Source organism: Urocitellus parryii, chromosome 8 (assembly GCF_045843805.1).
Source record: "Urocitellus parryii isolate mUroPar1 chromosome 8, mUroPar1.hap1, whole genome shotgun sequence".
Lineage (NCBI taxonomy): Eukaryota > Metazoa > Chordata > Mammalia > Rodentia > Sciuridae > Urocitellus > Urocitellus parryii.
Window position 1 is genome coordinate 34,471,982 of NC_135538.1, and position 15,651 is coordinate 34,487,632.

At 32.9% G+C, this 15,651-nt stretch overlaps 1 protein-coding gene across 1 annotated transcript in view; it reads right to left on the reverse strand.

Annotated features, from left to right (window-relative positions):
- Lama2 (laminin subunit alpha 2) overlaps nt 1-15,651 on the reverse strand; it is a 555,405-nt gene that overhangs the window by 231,854 nt on the left and 307,900 nt on the right. The window contains exons 16-18 of the mRNA XM_077801650.1: nt 13,658-13,771; nt 9,309-9,436; nt 1,184-1,270 (exon numbers count right to left, since the gene is read on the reverse strand). Coding sequence (XP_077657776.1) covers nt 1,184-1,270; nt 9,309-9,436; nt 13,658-13,771 — 329 coding nt within the window. The remainder of the gene's footprint in view (nt 1-1,183; nt 1,271-9,308; nt 9,437-13,657; nt 13,772-15,651) is intronic.

Sequence of the window (15,651 nt, forward strand, 5' to 3'; positions counted from 1 at the left end):
AATAGGACTGATGGCTGCCAAGAAGGCAGGAGAGGACAGGCCAAAATGGCCCTCTTTGGGGTTAGTTTTGGTGACAAAGATTGAAAGTAGGTCACATCCATTATGATCCTTTTCCCCCAATCCCTATGGCCTACTGATGAACTAGGCTGTTTGGATCTGTTTTCATTGCTAAGACCAGAGAGAATTTGTTCTATTTGGCAATAATATCAAGGGGGAAGTTTGTATCATTTTTATACTGCAACTGGAATAAAGAAAAGTCTCTTCAAATCATTTTGGGAAGTCTGAATGTTTTCTCTGATAAGTGGATGCTAATTCATAATGAGACTGGGGTCGGGTGGGGAAGAATGAAAGAACATTGGATTGTGCAGAGGGGAGTGAGGGGCAGAGATGGGGATGAGAGGGAGAGTAGAATGAGACAGACATTATTACCCTACATACATGCATGATTACATTATTGGTGTGACTTTGCACCATGTACAGCCAGAAGAAGGAGAAGTTGTGCTCCATTGGTATATAATGTGTCAAAATGCATTCTATTGCTATGTATAATTAATTAGAACAAATTAAAAAAATAAATAAATCCAAAAAATAATTTTGGGAGAAAATATGATTATACAGATTACATATAGTAATACCCATCATTCCATTGCAAAGCAATCCAACAAATTCAACAGGAATTAAAATACTGGTATAAGGACTAATTAGAAAGAATGTAAAAAACATGATGATAAATTACATTTTGTTTCTATTTTCAAATATGTTTAAAGTAAATTATGGACCACTTACTGAACTATGGACTATGAATTTAAGCCACATTTTAAGGACAAAAAGCTAATTATGAAAAACAAAGGGTGCTGATGGTAGACAGTAAGATAAATCTTAAAGTGCATGACATTCCACTTGAGCAACACTTTCTAGAAAGATTGCAGGTCAATGCTTAACCTTTAAGATTAAAACATTAATCAGATACTTCCTACATGAATAGATATTGGTAGAGCAATTTCTAGAGAATAAATAAAGTATAAAGAAATCATGCATTTGTTTGACAAGTGTGATAGGAAACTTTATTCCACTTCATCAAGTGTGGCAGCTTTTCTGGGGTAGAGTGAAGGATGATGATGCCTATGGCTTTGTAATTCCCAAGGTAGAAGTCATTCTGCAAGATGGGATGGTACATGCTTACCTTTCACAGCGTGGTCCTGTGTACCCAACAGAACATGCATCACAGATCAGGCCAAGACTCTGGTCTAAATGGCAGGTCGGGCTAAAGCTATGTGATGTTGTTTTGGGGAACAACAGAGACAAGAAAGAAGCAATATACAAAATCATTAGTAGCATATTTTCATTTCTCTTTCTCTACTACTGCTGTGAAAAAAAGGCCAAAAGCTGGTCATTCCTGTCTCACAGATAGAACTCAGGATCTGGCTAATTGAGGATGAAATGACATTGCTCTATGTGTAGACATGACTATAGCCCAGTGGAGAAGCAGTATCCCTGTGACCTGCTATTAACTAACTTTTGATTGCTCTGGATCTGTGATTGCCAATAATAAGAGTTTGTGAACAGCTGCTTTGAGGGATTCCCTGGGCCTAGAAACAAATTTCCTCACATCCCTTCTCTCCAGCCAAGTCCCTTGGAATCTGAAGCAGCACTGAGAAATCTTAGGGATTTTTGGAAAACTCAGCATGCAGGAGAGGTGGCAGTAGGGGTTCCTACCTTCAGGGCTGCCGCCTGGGGTGTATGTGCTAACTGCTGTAATGTATACTCACAGGCATACAGTCACACTGATGGCATCCTCAAGAATGCTTCCAGAAGCAATTAAGTGTGTGTACTATACTTCAACTTATAATAAGACAAAACAATCTACAGCAACCTTGCCATTTTATACCTTTTGGCATGTTTCAAAATTTCTCTCTCTTTGAACATACTTACAATTTTGGTCTGAAATAACAGAGTTGGACACCATGTCAAGAACCAGCACAGCAATCTCATGTGAGCATTAGCCTTCAAAGAAACATGTTCAGCTTGGCTTACATTTTTTTTTTCTTGGAAAGAGACATCTCTCCTGCATTCACGCTTACCCCAACATGGACACTACTCTGTAGATATCTGCTGCTCTCAGAAGAGCACTCTAATTAATTCTGCTGCTCTACTATTTAAAAAAAATATTATTAAACTGGCACACAGAAACTGTACATAGTAATGGATAGCATGTAATTTTTGTTTTGTTATGCTGTGTAATGTTTAAATCAGATGAATCACGTCAATCTCCTCAAACATCATTTTTTTCACAGTGAAGACTTTCAAAGTCCTTTCTCCTAGGCTTTTGGAATGTGCATTACACTGTTGTTATCTGTAGTCCAGAACCAGAATTTGTTGCTCCTGTCTGGCTGTAAACTCATACCTGCCCCACTACTCGCCCAGCCTCTGGTAACCACCACTCCATCCTCAACTTTTCTGTGATCAAGTTCTTCAGATTCATACTGTTCCACTATTTTAAAGGGAAATGCCCTCAATTAATCTTTCTTCCATTATGTTTTCTCTAAATAGGTTTATTTTCTATTGTATATGACATGACAATTCAGTACAGTCTTGCTTGATTGCTTGATGGCTAAGTGAACTAAAGTGAGAACAATAAACACTGCAAGTCCTGATCTCATTCGGCTCCTGACACTTGCATAGCTTTCTTAAATATGATGGAGAGAATATCATGGGTACTGTTTTTAAGTAATATGACTCTGACTTAATTCATTATGTTCCTGTTAAGATGAAATAATTCTTTTTTTTTTTTTTTGGAAGTACAAAGCTACTGGTATCAATTTAGACATTTCACTTTGTGGAAAGACCAAATGAATCTACTGGGTCAAGGGGGGAAAACCTGAAAAGGGGAACATGAGTTTATATATAAATATTATCCAAACAAAATATCTCATATTAAGGGGTTCTGGTGGCTACCATGGGCAACCAGTCTGTTCTGTGAGAAAGGAATCTCCTTTGAAACTGGGGCCTCCATCTTGCCACACATTACCCCCAAAGGGATCACCCACAGGATCTTAGCGGGAATGCATTTATACTGAAGAGGTACATGTCACTTGTTTATACCAAGGAGAAGCACATATGAAAGAAGAATGAAACAGGATTTTCCCCATCTTTACACAGTGATTTGTTTTTGTTTGTAGGTATGAAAAAAAAATGAACTGGAATTTTAAAAATCTCTGTAGTGCATATATTCTTTGAAAACTGGAATTCTTTAATTATCTTATCATGTATGGAGAAAGGGACTTTTAAAGCCCTGAGTTTGTCAATCCCATGGGACTACAGTGATTGAAAGAAAAACTGTACCAATTATTTTTTTTAAAATCCTAAATCAGTTTACCGTGAGACATGTCAAAGGTGGTTGACAAGGCTTCTGACACTTTAAAACTATTTATAAAATAGATTTCAAATTCTTAAAATACTCACATGTCAGTTAAAGCCAACAGAAGTAAAGTAAAATGTACTCACTGACAAAAATCAATATTTTCTCAGTAAAAAAATAAGCAATAACAATATATTAGATTTGACTTGCTCTTATAGTTCAGAGTCCTTTTACAAATAACTTTATCATATTTTCACAGAATCCTATGAGCTGTTTGGGGCAGGCATAATTTTTCTCTCCCAAGGTCATACTCTAATTTCTAGAAGAACTGAGCATGGGATCCAGGACTTCAGAATTTTAATTTGATATTCTCTTCTCCATATAACAAACTGTCATTCAAACCTGCTGGTGAGAATTAAGTCATTTTAAGGTTTTAGTAATATAAATACTTTACATGATGCATGCAAATAAAATCCCCTCTTAAAATATACTCATGCTTTGAAATTCTTTAACAACATAAACTGAGGAGTCACTCCCTTACTGCTGTAATTTCAGTTACAGGAATGACAGAAGATGGCATTCAACAACAAGATTAAAATTAGAATGAGAAATACACATGCACAACCAAAAATGCCTCCAGAATTTGGATTGGCAAATGTAGTGATGTGACACTGATTTTGGCCAAAACATGAAGATAATTGTTCCATGACACAAAGAGGGAACTGTGGGATCATCATTGACTTAAATCGATTCCAAGATTATGTCACTTAACACTAATTGGCTAGCTGCACACCAACAGAGAGAATGTTCTGCTTCCTGGATTTACCAGCCCATGGCACCGAAGACAAGGAGAGCCAAGAGCTGCAGGCACAGCTTCAACAAATGGGGAGGAAGGGCAGCTACTCTTGGAATAAATTGTAAGGATATGCACATGGATCTTTTAATAACAAACAGATTTTCATGTGTTTCATAATGATCCATTTATAAAGATGTATATATGTGCATACATGCATATGTGTTTATATATGAGTTCGTGTATATGTTTATGTTTGTGAATACAAACATAAGGATACCATTAGCCTTATTCCAAAAGAATTTAAATTACCTCTTGTCTTGGAATGTACTTCTCAATTATAAGTACTAAATTTAACAACAATAATTCAATATGTCCTTTTGAAAGAGTCCAAAAGTCAGCTCTAGAAGTATTCCATTCTTTTACTAATGTAATTGAAGCATTCCTGAGGAACACAAATTAGCAGATTCCACAGTAGTTGGAATTTGTTTAGGGGCTACTTTCTGTCCAGGCTTGTATCAAGAATATCTCTAATTTTATAGCACAATTTATGAAAATCAGTATTGGGTTAAATAATTTTATCTATTAAAATGCATACTAAGTATTCAATAGCAAATGTTCATATTTAATCTATGTGATACTGAAAATTAATGAATATTAAACATTTGAAATTTCACTTTTATTTACTTCTCTGGAGGTAAATTTCACTGGCTAGTTACATCTATAGTTAGAATATAAACATCACCAAGGTGAAAAGGCCAAACACACAGTGGGCACTGTAAATAGTTGATGAAGTTGATGTATATGTATGATTTAAATATTATATGCTTGTCTGTATTCATACATCATAATAATTATACCAATCTGTCTCTATCTTCCAACACATTTGATTTATTTAGCAATATTATCTAAGAAGTTTGGAGCCAAAATGCTTGTGATCTATAAGATTTATGACCAGGGATTAAATAGATAAATCACCAAGTTAAAACTATCACTAAGCCTCACACTTCGGAGGAAGGTTGCAGCAACCTTTAGTGCTCACTCTCTCTTTTTCTATGTAACTGTAAAAATTCAAATCCCATCTTCTGGATTATATACAACTCTTCAATTTATGCTTCAGAGTTCCTAACTTAGATTATAACAGTAATTTACAAAGATCTTTAAAAAAAATAGTTCCCTATTTCTTTAAGTGCCCTTGTTTTTAGTAATTTTTCAAGAAAATATTTTAGGTTATTATTTAAAATGGATTTCTTCCATCATAATTGTGTAGCTAAACTATGATAATTTTCTAGAATGTTTTAAATTTAAAAGACTGTATATCTCTAACTACAAAAGTTCTAGAATTTATAAACTAAGTGTGTCTTTCCTTTTTCTACGTTTAATAAAACAATTTAACCGACGTGATTCTGCAATCTGCATTTGGGGTAAAATTGGGAGTTCATAACCCACTTCAATCTAATGTATGAAATATGATATGTCAAGAGCTTTGTAATGTTGTGAACAACCAATAAAAATTAAAAAAAGAAAAAAAATCTGGAATTCAAATAAGTTACTACTCTAGTCTCAATGATATTACTAAAATAAATCTTTGAAAAATAATTCAATTATTATTTACTACAAATAAAATCATCTTAAAATTGAATGATCTCTAAATATTTGATGTTACCAATATTGTTATTTATGTTAATATATTATTGTCGTTCTTATTATTATTACATGATTTTAAAAAAAATAACATCAACAAAGTAAGCCAACTTGCAAAACACATGTTTTAGGAAATATCATTCAACTTTCTGGTACCCAAATCCCTTTGGTACAAGTGGATGGTACTTTAATTTTGGTTGAGCTATTTTTTGTTCAGGACAACACACAGCAAATATAAAGGCAAGGATTGGCCAAGAATGCCTACACTTGCCCAAGCAAAATTCCTTCCCTAATGACTTCTCTTTATTTATAGCAATGTTGGCCAGATTTGAGGGGAAATTCATAAGGTCTCTATGTATTACATTAGGATTCACATGGTTCAATGAATGAACAGCTCTGTGGGGTTGATAGCTATGTTAATAACAATAATGTTTTGGTTGATAAGAAGATACATTGCAAGGGCATCTCGAGGTGCAATCTGTCTGCCTTCCTCAACGAAGGTCAGTGCTCAACAGTGAGGTTTATGAGCATGTGATGGGCTGGAGAATGCCATTTAGCCCTGGTAAATGAGGAGGTCATGCACTATGTAATCTAATCCTTCATGTGTACAACACATAGCCAATTTGGTGTCACATTATATACAAGGTAGGGAGCAGTAGCCATTAGTCATAAAGGACTTTATTTGTATTTCCTTATATTCCCTATTTTCCAATATTTTTTCTTCCTCTTCTCTGATACCTTTGGTGGGCAAAGGTTCTTAAGTTGTATGTCCTTCCAAGCTCATTCCCTATGTTCTGGAAATGTTCTGATCCCTAATATAGGTTAAATCAACTTCTCATTTTTTCAGGATCTTACTAGGGAACTTAACTTACCTAGTGGATTGATTGTTTTAGGTTTTATGTTAACCTGCATTATTTTTACTTATTTTTTAAAAAGTCATCAACATAGACTGCAGAGGACTGGAACTTAAAAAAGATATTTAAGTTAAAACTGTTTTCTGATACTGATGCTTTATGACTCTAAGCAAGTTACTTAACAATCAATCTACAGTTCACCATTTCCACTCACTGTTTTATGTACTTCACATATTTTAATGGTGTGATTCTTACTACCCCATGAGAGGGTTCAGTTATCACAACTTATGTTGAATAAACTAAGGTAGTTTAAGAAAGTTGCCCAAAGTTGTACCAGTGGAAAGTATGGATCCACCATTTAAACTAAGGGAGTTTTGACTTCAAAGTTGATATTATAACACCCTTTCTACTCATAAACTTGACTTATTAGTCTATCTACCAAATTGGATAATTTCTGAAGGTGAAATAACCTAATACAGTGCATGACCCTATGCCTAGAATATAGTAGGCTGTTTTCATTCAATGTTAGTTCTTTTCCAAACAATGAGTAAGGTGGAACATTGGAAGAGAAGCATAGTTGGAGAGGAGGATAAGGATTCCATGTGAGCTGAATACAAGAAAGCACAGTTCTCAGGAGGACTTTAATCTTGAAAACAGAATTATTTTCATTTTTTAGCCTGTTGTATTCATTAGATCTAATAATAATATAGCATCTTAATTAGGAACATCTTGGGTAAGACCTAAGAGTATGACCTCCTTGATCAAAACTTCACATTTAAAAATCATAGCTGACAGATTTCACTTAAAAATTATTTGAAATTTCTGCCCTAAAAGTTTTATCACTGCTTGTAGAAACAGATGGAAAGTGCATCACATGATAAGAACTTCACTAAGTACTAAGATTACTCTTAAAAGTTCTCAAAAGAAAATTCCTTTCATTTAAAATTATAGTTAGGGCTGGTGGTGTAGCTCAGTGGCAGATTACAAGATCTTGGATCTAAATTTAGCACCAAAATAATAAAATAAGTAACATTATAGTTATTTGCGATTATTTACCTATAAGAACCATTTGCCTTCTTGATTCCTAATATAGGAATGTTCAGAAGTAAAATTTTTAGGAAATAGTTAGACCATGAGGGCTCTACCCTCATCAATGGGTTAAGCCATTGAAGGATTCATAATTTGAATGAACTATCGGGAAATGATGGAAACTATAGGAAGTAGGACCTCATTGAAGTAAATCTATTCTTGGGAGAATGCTTTTGGAAATTATGTCTTGTCACTGGCCCCTTCCTCTCTCTCCTTCTCTTTTCCTTTCTGTCTGCCTCCCAATGAGAAGCTTTCCTAAGCCACGCCCTTCCACCATATTTCTTCCTCACCTAGGTCTAAACACAATTCAACCATCTGACCATGCACTAAAAACTCTGACACTGTAAGCAAAAATAAATTTTTTCTTCTTTATTTATCTCAGATATTTTGTCACAGTGATGAAAATTTGACTAACACAGCCACATTTTGTAGTAATATCAATTTTTGAACCTGGTATAGAGCATTCTCATGAAAAGTAAGGGAAAGAACAAAGAAAATTTTATTAATTTATTTAATCCTTCCTTCCTTCCTTTCTTCTTTCCTTCCTTCCTTTTCTAAAATATTTTCTAATAGATTGTTGTTCTAGGTGAATAACTGGAAAAAAATGGATATAAAATTATATGAAGTTTGTATTAAAACTTTTAAGATCTACATTGTTTATAATAGATAATGTAGCAATTAATACCCATAGTTTATTAGTCATAAACTTATGATAAAATGTGTACTGTTAAACCAATTTTAATAAGATGGACATATATGTATAAATAAACATATCTATCTGTAAATATTGTGTAAGAGATAAACTATGTGATAATTCAGGGATAGTATGGGTAATTGAAGATCAGCTGGTTTGATAGCAATGGCATGGAGTTTCAGAGCTTGAAAACTTTAAGTAATCAACTTCAGCTTTCGTTTGTCTTTAAATTTTTATTTATATGCAGTGCTGAGAATTGAATGCAGTGCTTCAACGACTTTCTACCAATTGTTATTTTTAGAGCCATCTTTTTTTCAAAAATAAGAATAAAAATAATAATTTATTTCTTATTTTATCTTATTAATTAAAATATATTCCTAATCTCAGGCTGTGTTCATAAAACTCATCAAGGCAAGCTTAAAGTTTCAACTAATCAAATCCCTTCATTTTAGCTTTTGAGAAGTTTGTGACTTGCCCAAACATACTTTCACATACACACACAAAAGCTAGACTAGGATTTAAATGAGCAGCATTTAATGTCACTGATCTTTTGGTGTGTAGGCATATATGTCTACACAGGCACATGTATGTGCTTATTTAAATTATGTTCTTTTAAACTAGGATAGAAATGCTATTTGAGTTCTATCTCTTAATTACTAAATCATCAAATCTAGGGCAAAATACTAAAAACCTTTAGAAATAAATGGTCATAATTTTAAATATTTTACATTAAAAACTCATATCACCTTCCTGAAAAATTCATGCATGTATTTATTATTTATGTGCATGCAACAAGAGAAAGTTTACATTTGATATCAAAGATACACTTATAGAACTGGAAACCAAACTCCTTGGTAAGGAAAGTTTGTTACTCACTTATTGGATGGAATATTGAGTGGACAAGCACAGGGCTTGCAATCTTCAGCAGTTCCTTGAGTAGGATCACCATAAAAACCAGGAAGACATATATTGCAATAGGGGCCACCTGTATGATCCTTACAGTTCTGAGGAAGAAGAGCATATCAGAGTTTATATTTTGGTCTCAAACAGCACCATGTTGCTTTCAGGTCTATAAAATCATTAGTCTGTTCCCCACCAGGAAGATAAATTTTTCCACATTAAACGGTCAATTTTTTAGCAGGGAAATAACATTGGAAGTTAATATCTAGTTCATCAACTACATACTAGGCTCAACACATACATAATTTAAAAGATAACTGAAATCCTTTATAAATTATCTTCATTATGCAAATTTTGTTTCTTCTTTATTTTTTTTTCTTAAGAAAATGTATTTGATAGTGTGTGTATGTGTATGTAGTCAGACAGCCTAATGACATAAGTTTAATGGAAATTGTAGCTGATTCTAAGTAAAAATCAATTGTAGCTTAAAACTGCTGATTTAATGAGAACTGTGGCTAATCATACAAATCCCCCAAGACTGTGCCCTCTTAGCTCAGGCATTAATTTTGAACTTAGCAGACTCTGATGTTTGCACAATGCTTTCTTATATTATATCTGTGAGGAGCTTGTTTGATTCATAATTGAACATTGAGAAAATGGGGAAAAAATCTTAAATATATGATGAAATCACAGAGCACATAAAAATTTTCCTCAGATACTTTCAAAACCAAGTAGAAACTATATCTTTCTACCAATTATTATTTTTAGAGCAATCTCTTTTTCAAAAATCAAAATCAAAATAAATAATTTATTTCTTGATTTTATCATATTAATTAAAATATATTCCTAATCTCAGGCTGTGTTCATAAAATTCATCAAGACTGGTATAAAGGTCCAGCTAATCAAGCAGTAGAACTGTCTCCAATAGCACAATTTGATAAATATTTATTTTATCATGTAGATATAGGTCTTGTTTCCAATGATACAATGATGTTATATAATTCCTTCTAAAATCATATAGCATGGATTCATTAGTACTGAAGTTTATTTTAAGTCTAATAAGCACATATAATTACATTTTTCTACATGTTTACAAGGGTTCATAAGAACTCAAGGATGTGCAGCCTTTATTTTTATCACCAACACCCAAATTTATGAAGGAAATAGGAAGAATATAAATTAATCTTGAGCACAGTAAAAGTTTATATGTTTTTATGACTGTTGGAACAGTCAGATCAGGTTAATGAAAATTCCACATTTTATTCATTTCCATAGGTTTCGAAATAAGATGAGTGTCAGTTTTGTTTAGTATATAGATTTAACAAAAACAACCAAATAAATGAAGATATATTTTGAACATTGCTTATTATAGTTTCTTAGGGGATATCAGATTTGTTTATTGAATGAAAAAAAAATCTAAATCATAATCCATTCATTTAACTCGAACCTCCTATTTACATTCTCTGAAATAAAGAAGTAAAGTTGGGCTCCGGTCATGGCTCAGTGGTAGAGCGCTTGCATAGCATGTGTGAGGCACTGGGTTCAGTTCTCAGCACTGCATATAAATAAATAAAAATTAAAAGAAAATGGAAGCTAAAGTTCATTACTTAAAGTTTTCAAGCTCTGAATACTCCATGTCATTGCTATCAACTACAAGTGAAAGGTATTTCTATAGTAACTGGTGATACGCGAAGACAGGTTTTCCTTTCAGCTATTTTAAATTATTTCTCAAATATATTTGACTTTTTAAAAGACAGTGTAACAATTAACTAACTTTGCTATTAACAGTTGTCTAACACAGTATATTAGGATGTTAAGAACAAAACCTAGAACAATTGAAAGAAAACTTTCTTTTGATTGGGCCTTCCTATCACCTCCTTCACTTTTTAAGTTTATCTTAACTTAGGTCTTACCAAATAATTGTTTGTTTTTTGAAAAATTCTTTGCAAGTTGTCATGTTAACAAAATTAAAATTCTGTCAACAACTTTAGAGTAAATTCAATCATAAAATTAATTACAATTTAACTAGATTGAAAATATAATTGTAAAACTCCACAGAAAATCTTGCATAACTCAGAGACCCTGCTTTTCTTTAACAACTGATTTAATGGAAAAATAAAGTTTCTTACACTTTGTATTTTTAGGTTTCAGTAAATAAAAATAAAATAATCTTCAAACAAGTATATTTGTAATTAAAACTATAAAATAGCATCACACAACCAATATAATCAACACTGAAAAACATGAAAGTTTCACTATGATAAGCTGGTTGTTTACAAGGGTGATTTGCTATAAAAGTGCCTTTCAAATGTTTGTTCCCATCACATATCATGAGAACAATGAGAAACATACCATCTTCCCATGTGGCTTTAAATGTTTCCTGGATCACATCATACTCTGAGTTAAAATGACTTTTTCCATATAGGTTCACATTATAGCAGTTGTCTGAATTTTTATTCTGATGTCAAAAATGTATTTCAGTTAATTTATAATCAGACAAGCTAAACGAAAATAAGTCTATAAGTTTCATAAATTATCTTTTAATGAAAGAAACAATTCCCCATGAATAATAAAAAAGAAGCTGAAATATAAGATCAATTGAACAATAAAATGTAAGAATGCCTTAGTAATGCAATTATTCCAATATTTTTCTCCTTGTGGATCACATAAGCTAAAATTAAGATATTGACACTTAGATTTCAATACCATTTCAGAGAAAGAACACTTGAATGTCTCCAGAATATATCCTACCTGATCATTTACTTGCCAGCTACCTGGGAAAATCCAAGGAACAGGAGATTTTGTCTCCAAGATTCCTCTATTATTTGAAGGTAGATTTCTATCTTCTTGTCCATTAAACAGCCAATAAAATAGGTTTTTTATAAGATCTCAGCTATCACTGCTTCCTCCATGATTTCTCTCTCAAAATTATGATGAAAGAAGCTATTTAATTCTAAAACAAATGTTTCATTCTTCAAAATATCATATCACCAAATTGACCAACAGCATGATTTTATTTTATTGTGATGAATTCAACTTGGGATATTACCTTAGGGAACATTATGAGTTTGGTATTGTGACATATTTATTTTTGCCTTTTTCTGGTAAGTAAAGCAAATCCACATTAGTTTCGAGCTGTATATTTCCTACTGCATGTTAATAAAGTGTTTAAAGGTAACTCAATATTTTTCCCAAGGTACGTTTTAAAAGACTGTGGTATAATTAAAATGAAAATCACTTAGTCTTTCTATTCGTAAAAATGCCATTTGAAAAATCTACTGATCCACAAATTAAGTCTATCATGCTTTATACTGCAATGCAATTAAACAAAATCTTATATAGAGAAAACAGAAAGTACATCAATAAACCTAAATGCCAAATTACATTGAAACAAAAGCCCTGAGTTTTCATTTTGGATTTTTCCCAGAAGCTTTTAAGTAGAAGAGAAAGGGGGGAAAATGAGCAAGAGAAAGAAAACATTAAGAATTACTGATAACAGAGTCTGTCTTACGTTCTGCAGGGAAATGAGAGTATGATATCCTCCTAAATTGGCACTGTTTCAAATTGTGTTTCTGCAAGACTAATGAAATGAGAAGTGTTGTTTCAAGCTTCATGCCATGTCAGACAATATAAAACTAACATGCCCTTGAGTTAATCAGAACGGCCTATTCAGAGTAATTCTCCAGTCCTAAGGCTTCTTAGAAGGATAGAAAGTGCTCTGCACTTCGCAGAGCTTATTTTCTTGTTAAAAGTATAGCCTTAATTGTAGAAGGAGAAACGACTCTAGTGAATATGTATTCCATATATTTATTATTTTTATCTATGCATGACACTTTGCATATAGTTAAATGCTGAAAGTTTCAGATAAATATGCAAATGTCCTCATTTTCAATGTGAAAATAATAAATTATAAAAAACCCTGAATTATGTGTATTATAAAGGTTATATTTTACACTTCTCCTATTATGGGGATATACATAATTTCTTGTTTTAGAACAGTCTATTTTTGGTAGATTTATGGAAGGGAGTGAAATCACATATATTCATGTTAGAATATATATCCTAGTTATTAGTTATGCTCTATAATGATGTAGCTCTAACTCGATTCTTAGACTAATATAAATAAATACTTCCTAATAGTTACTAGGGAGATTACATATGCAAGAGTATTTTCAGCTTCTAATTTAGTTCAATATAAATATCGTTGTCAAACCACTTCTTTACTCAAGTGTTCAAGGTTCCAAAGGCAGCAACCAAACTGCGGCATTTGTTGAGTCAATTTCAGCTGTGTCAATCAGCATCCCCAGTGGAAAGACAGCACTTACCAGGCATTCTCCTGTAATGTCATCACAGGATTCTGCATGACCAAAGCATCGACATGGTTCACAGATGCCACCAAATATGGTGCCGTTAACTCTTCTGTACCGAGGCCAACAAGACTGAAAGAAAGATAATTTTTGCATCAGTCTTGGTATTAAAAAAAAAAAAAGAATTTTTTTTCTGATAATAGAAAAGAAGTTAGGTAGCAAACTCAGCAAATATGCTGTCAAAGGTAGCCACTATTGAAACATTGCTGTAGCACTATTATTCCTGACATTGGGACTTCGTACTGACCTTACTGTTATTGGCAGGTTTGAGATTAGAGGAAGCGTTAGCATGGTGTCTCTTCTGAAATGGTAAAATAAAGCACAGATATAAAGAATTGAAATGTGACAGTCTCAAAGTAAAAAGCACAGACAGGAAAATAGAAGGAAAAGTACTGAAAAAAAAAAAAAGTAGCCAACATAAAAGGGCTCAGAGAATCTTAGCCTATGAGGGCACTCAACATCATCCCAAGTAATTTGACTTGGGAATAGCTCCCTTTTCCACACAGTCGCCATCCTCAACCCCCTCACATTCATAAAAATCTTTGAAATCATCTGCAAAACAGACAGCAGTCGCCTCCTACATTTGACAACATACACATTTGACTTTAATACATTTGTAATTTATATATTTCATTCCAAATTTCCTCCATCCTATAATGGTTTTTCAAATTTACCCAAAGTAGCTTGTGGTTTATTTACCATATATTCCCCTGATAGTTTATTTTATGGTATTATTCTCCTATAATCTGGCTTATATTCATTGTAGATTTCTTATATATGAAACAGCTTATGATATAAAACCAGAATTCCAATTATAACAGGATACTTGGGGTTTATATTTCCTATTTGTCAGTACCTGATCTAAATCCACTCATTCTTAATTAAATTTTTATTCTCTGGGGATTTCTACAAACTGAAAGGTATCTAAATTCACTGTAAGGTAAGTATTGATGTCTTCTAGAAGCTTATGAATCCATGTAGTAATCACCTTTTGTGGGTTATAAACTGTGTTTCTGGATGGTTAAATACAACACCATATATCACAAAAGGTCTTTTTTTTTCCAGTTGAAAATAGAAATGAAAGAAACCACTGAAGTAATAAAGTATATAGAATTGTGTTGTGTATTGTTGGAAATGTTCTTCTGCCTTAGGATATGAGGACTCTTCAATTTGAACATCAATAACAGACACGTGAAAAAAGGATCTGCAGATATTTCATATCTGAAAATAAAATAAAATCAACTTTCCTCTTATTTTGAGCAGTATGAAAGAGAAAGTGTGGACTTTCTGTTCCTTTCCAATAATTTCCCCCTGTTAAAATTTTGGTCTCCATAGATTTATTATGGAAGTGATGTTCTTCTATAATATAAATGTTTATAAAATGGTGAAGCTACCTATCCAGAAGGAGGTAAAGCTTATATCAAGAGAAGAGCGAGAGAACTGATAGTAGGTTTTTAGGGCAGATGTTTATAGAGATTTCCTTAACATATATTTTTAACATTTTAAAATGTAGCACTTGTATAACACCTTCATTTTTCAGATGCCCCAACTCCCTAGACCTTTTTCTTAATCAGTGAATTTACCCCATTAGTCACAGAAAAAAATGAAAGCCATCAGAATCTATCTCTTTCGAATCCTAAGCCAACAAGAATGCACCTTTGTCTTCAGACATTCTTGCCAATTTCCCTCTGCAACAATAGAGGAGGTAATGCAGGATCCTTCCTCCTCTGAAGGAAATCTTACTCCACTTGTGTTCTTGATTCCAGGATCTTTTTGTCTTTTCAATATTCCCTCTCACTGCTCCATCAATAAAATCTTTGTTACTGGACCACTATCATCATCTCAGAAATATGACCCACTGCCTCCATCATTAGTTAACAGAAAAAAAATGGCAAAATCACTCTTTTAACCTTACACAACACTTTCTGTCACCTTTTTTTCTTTTTAGTAAA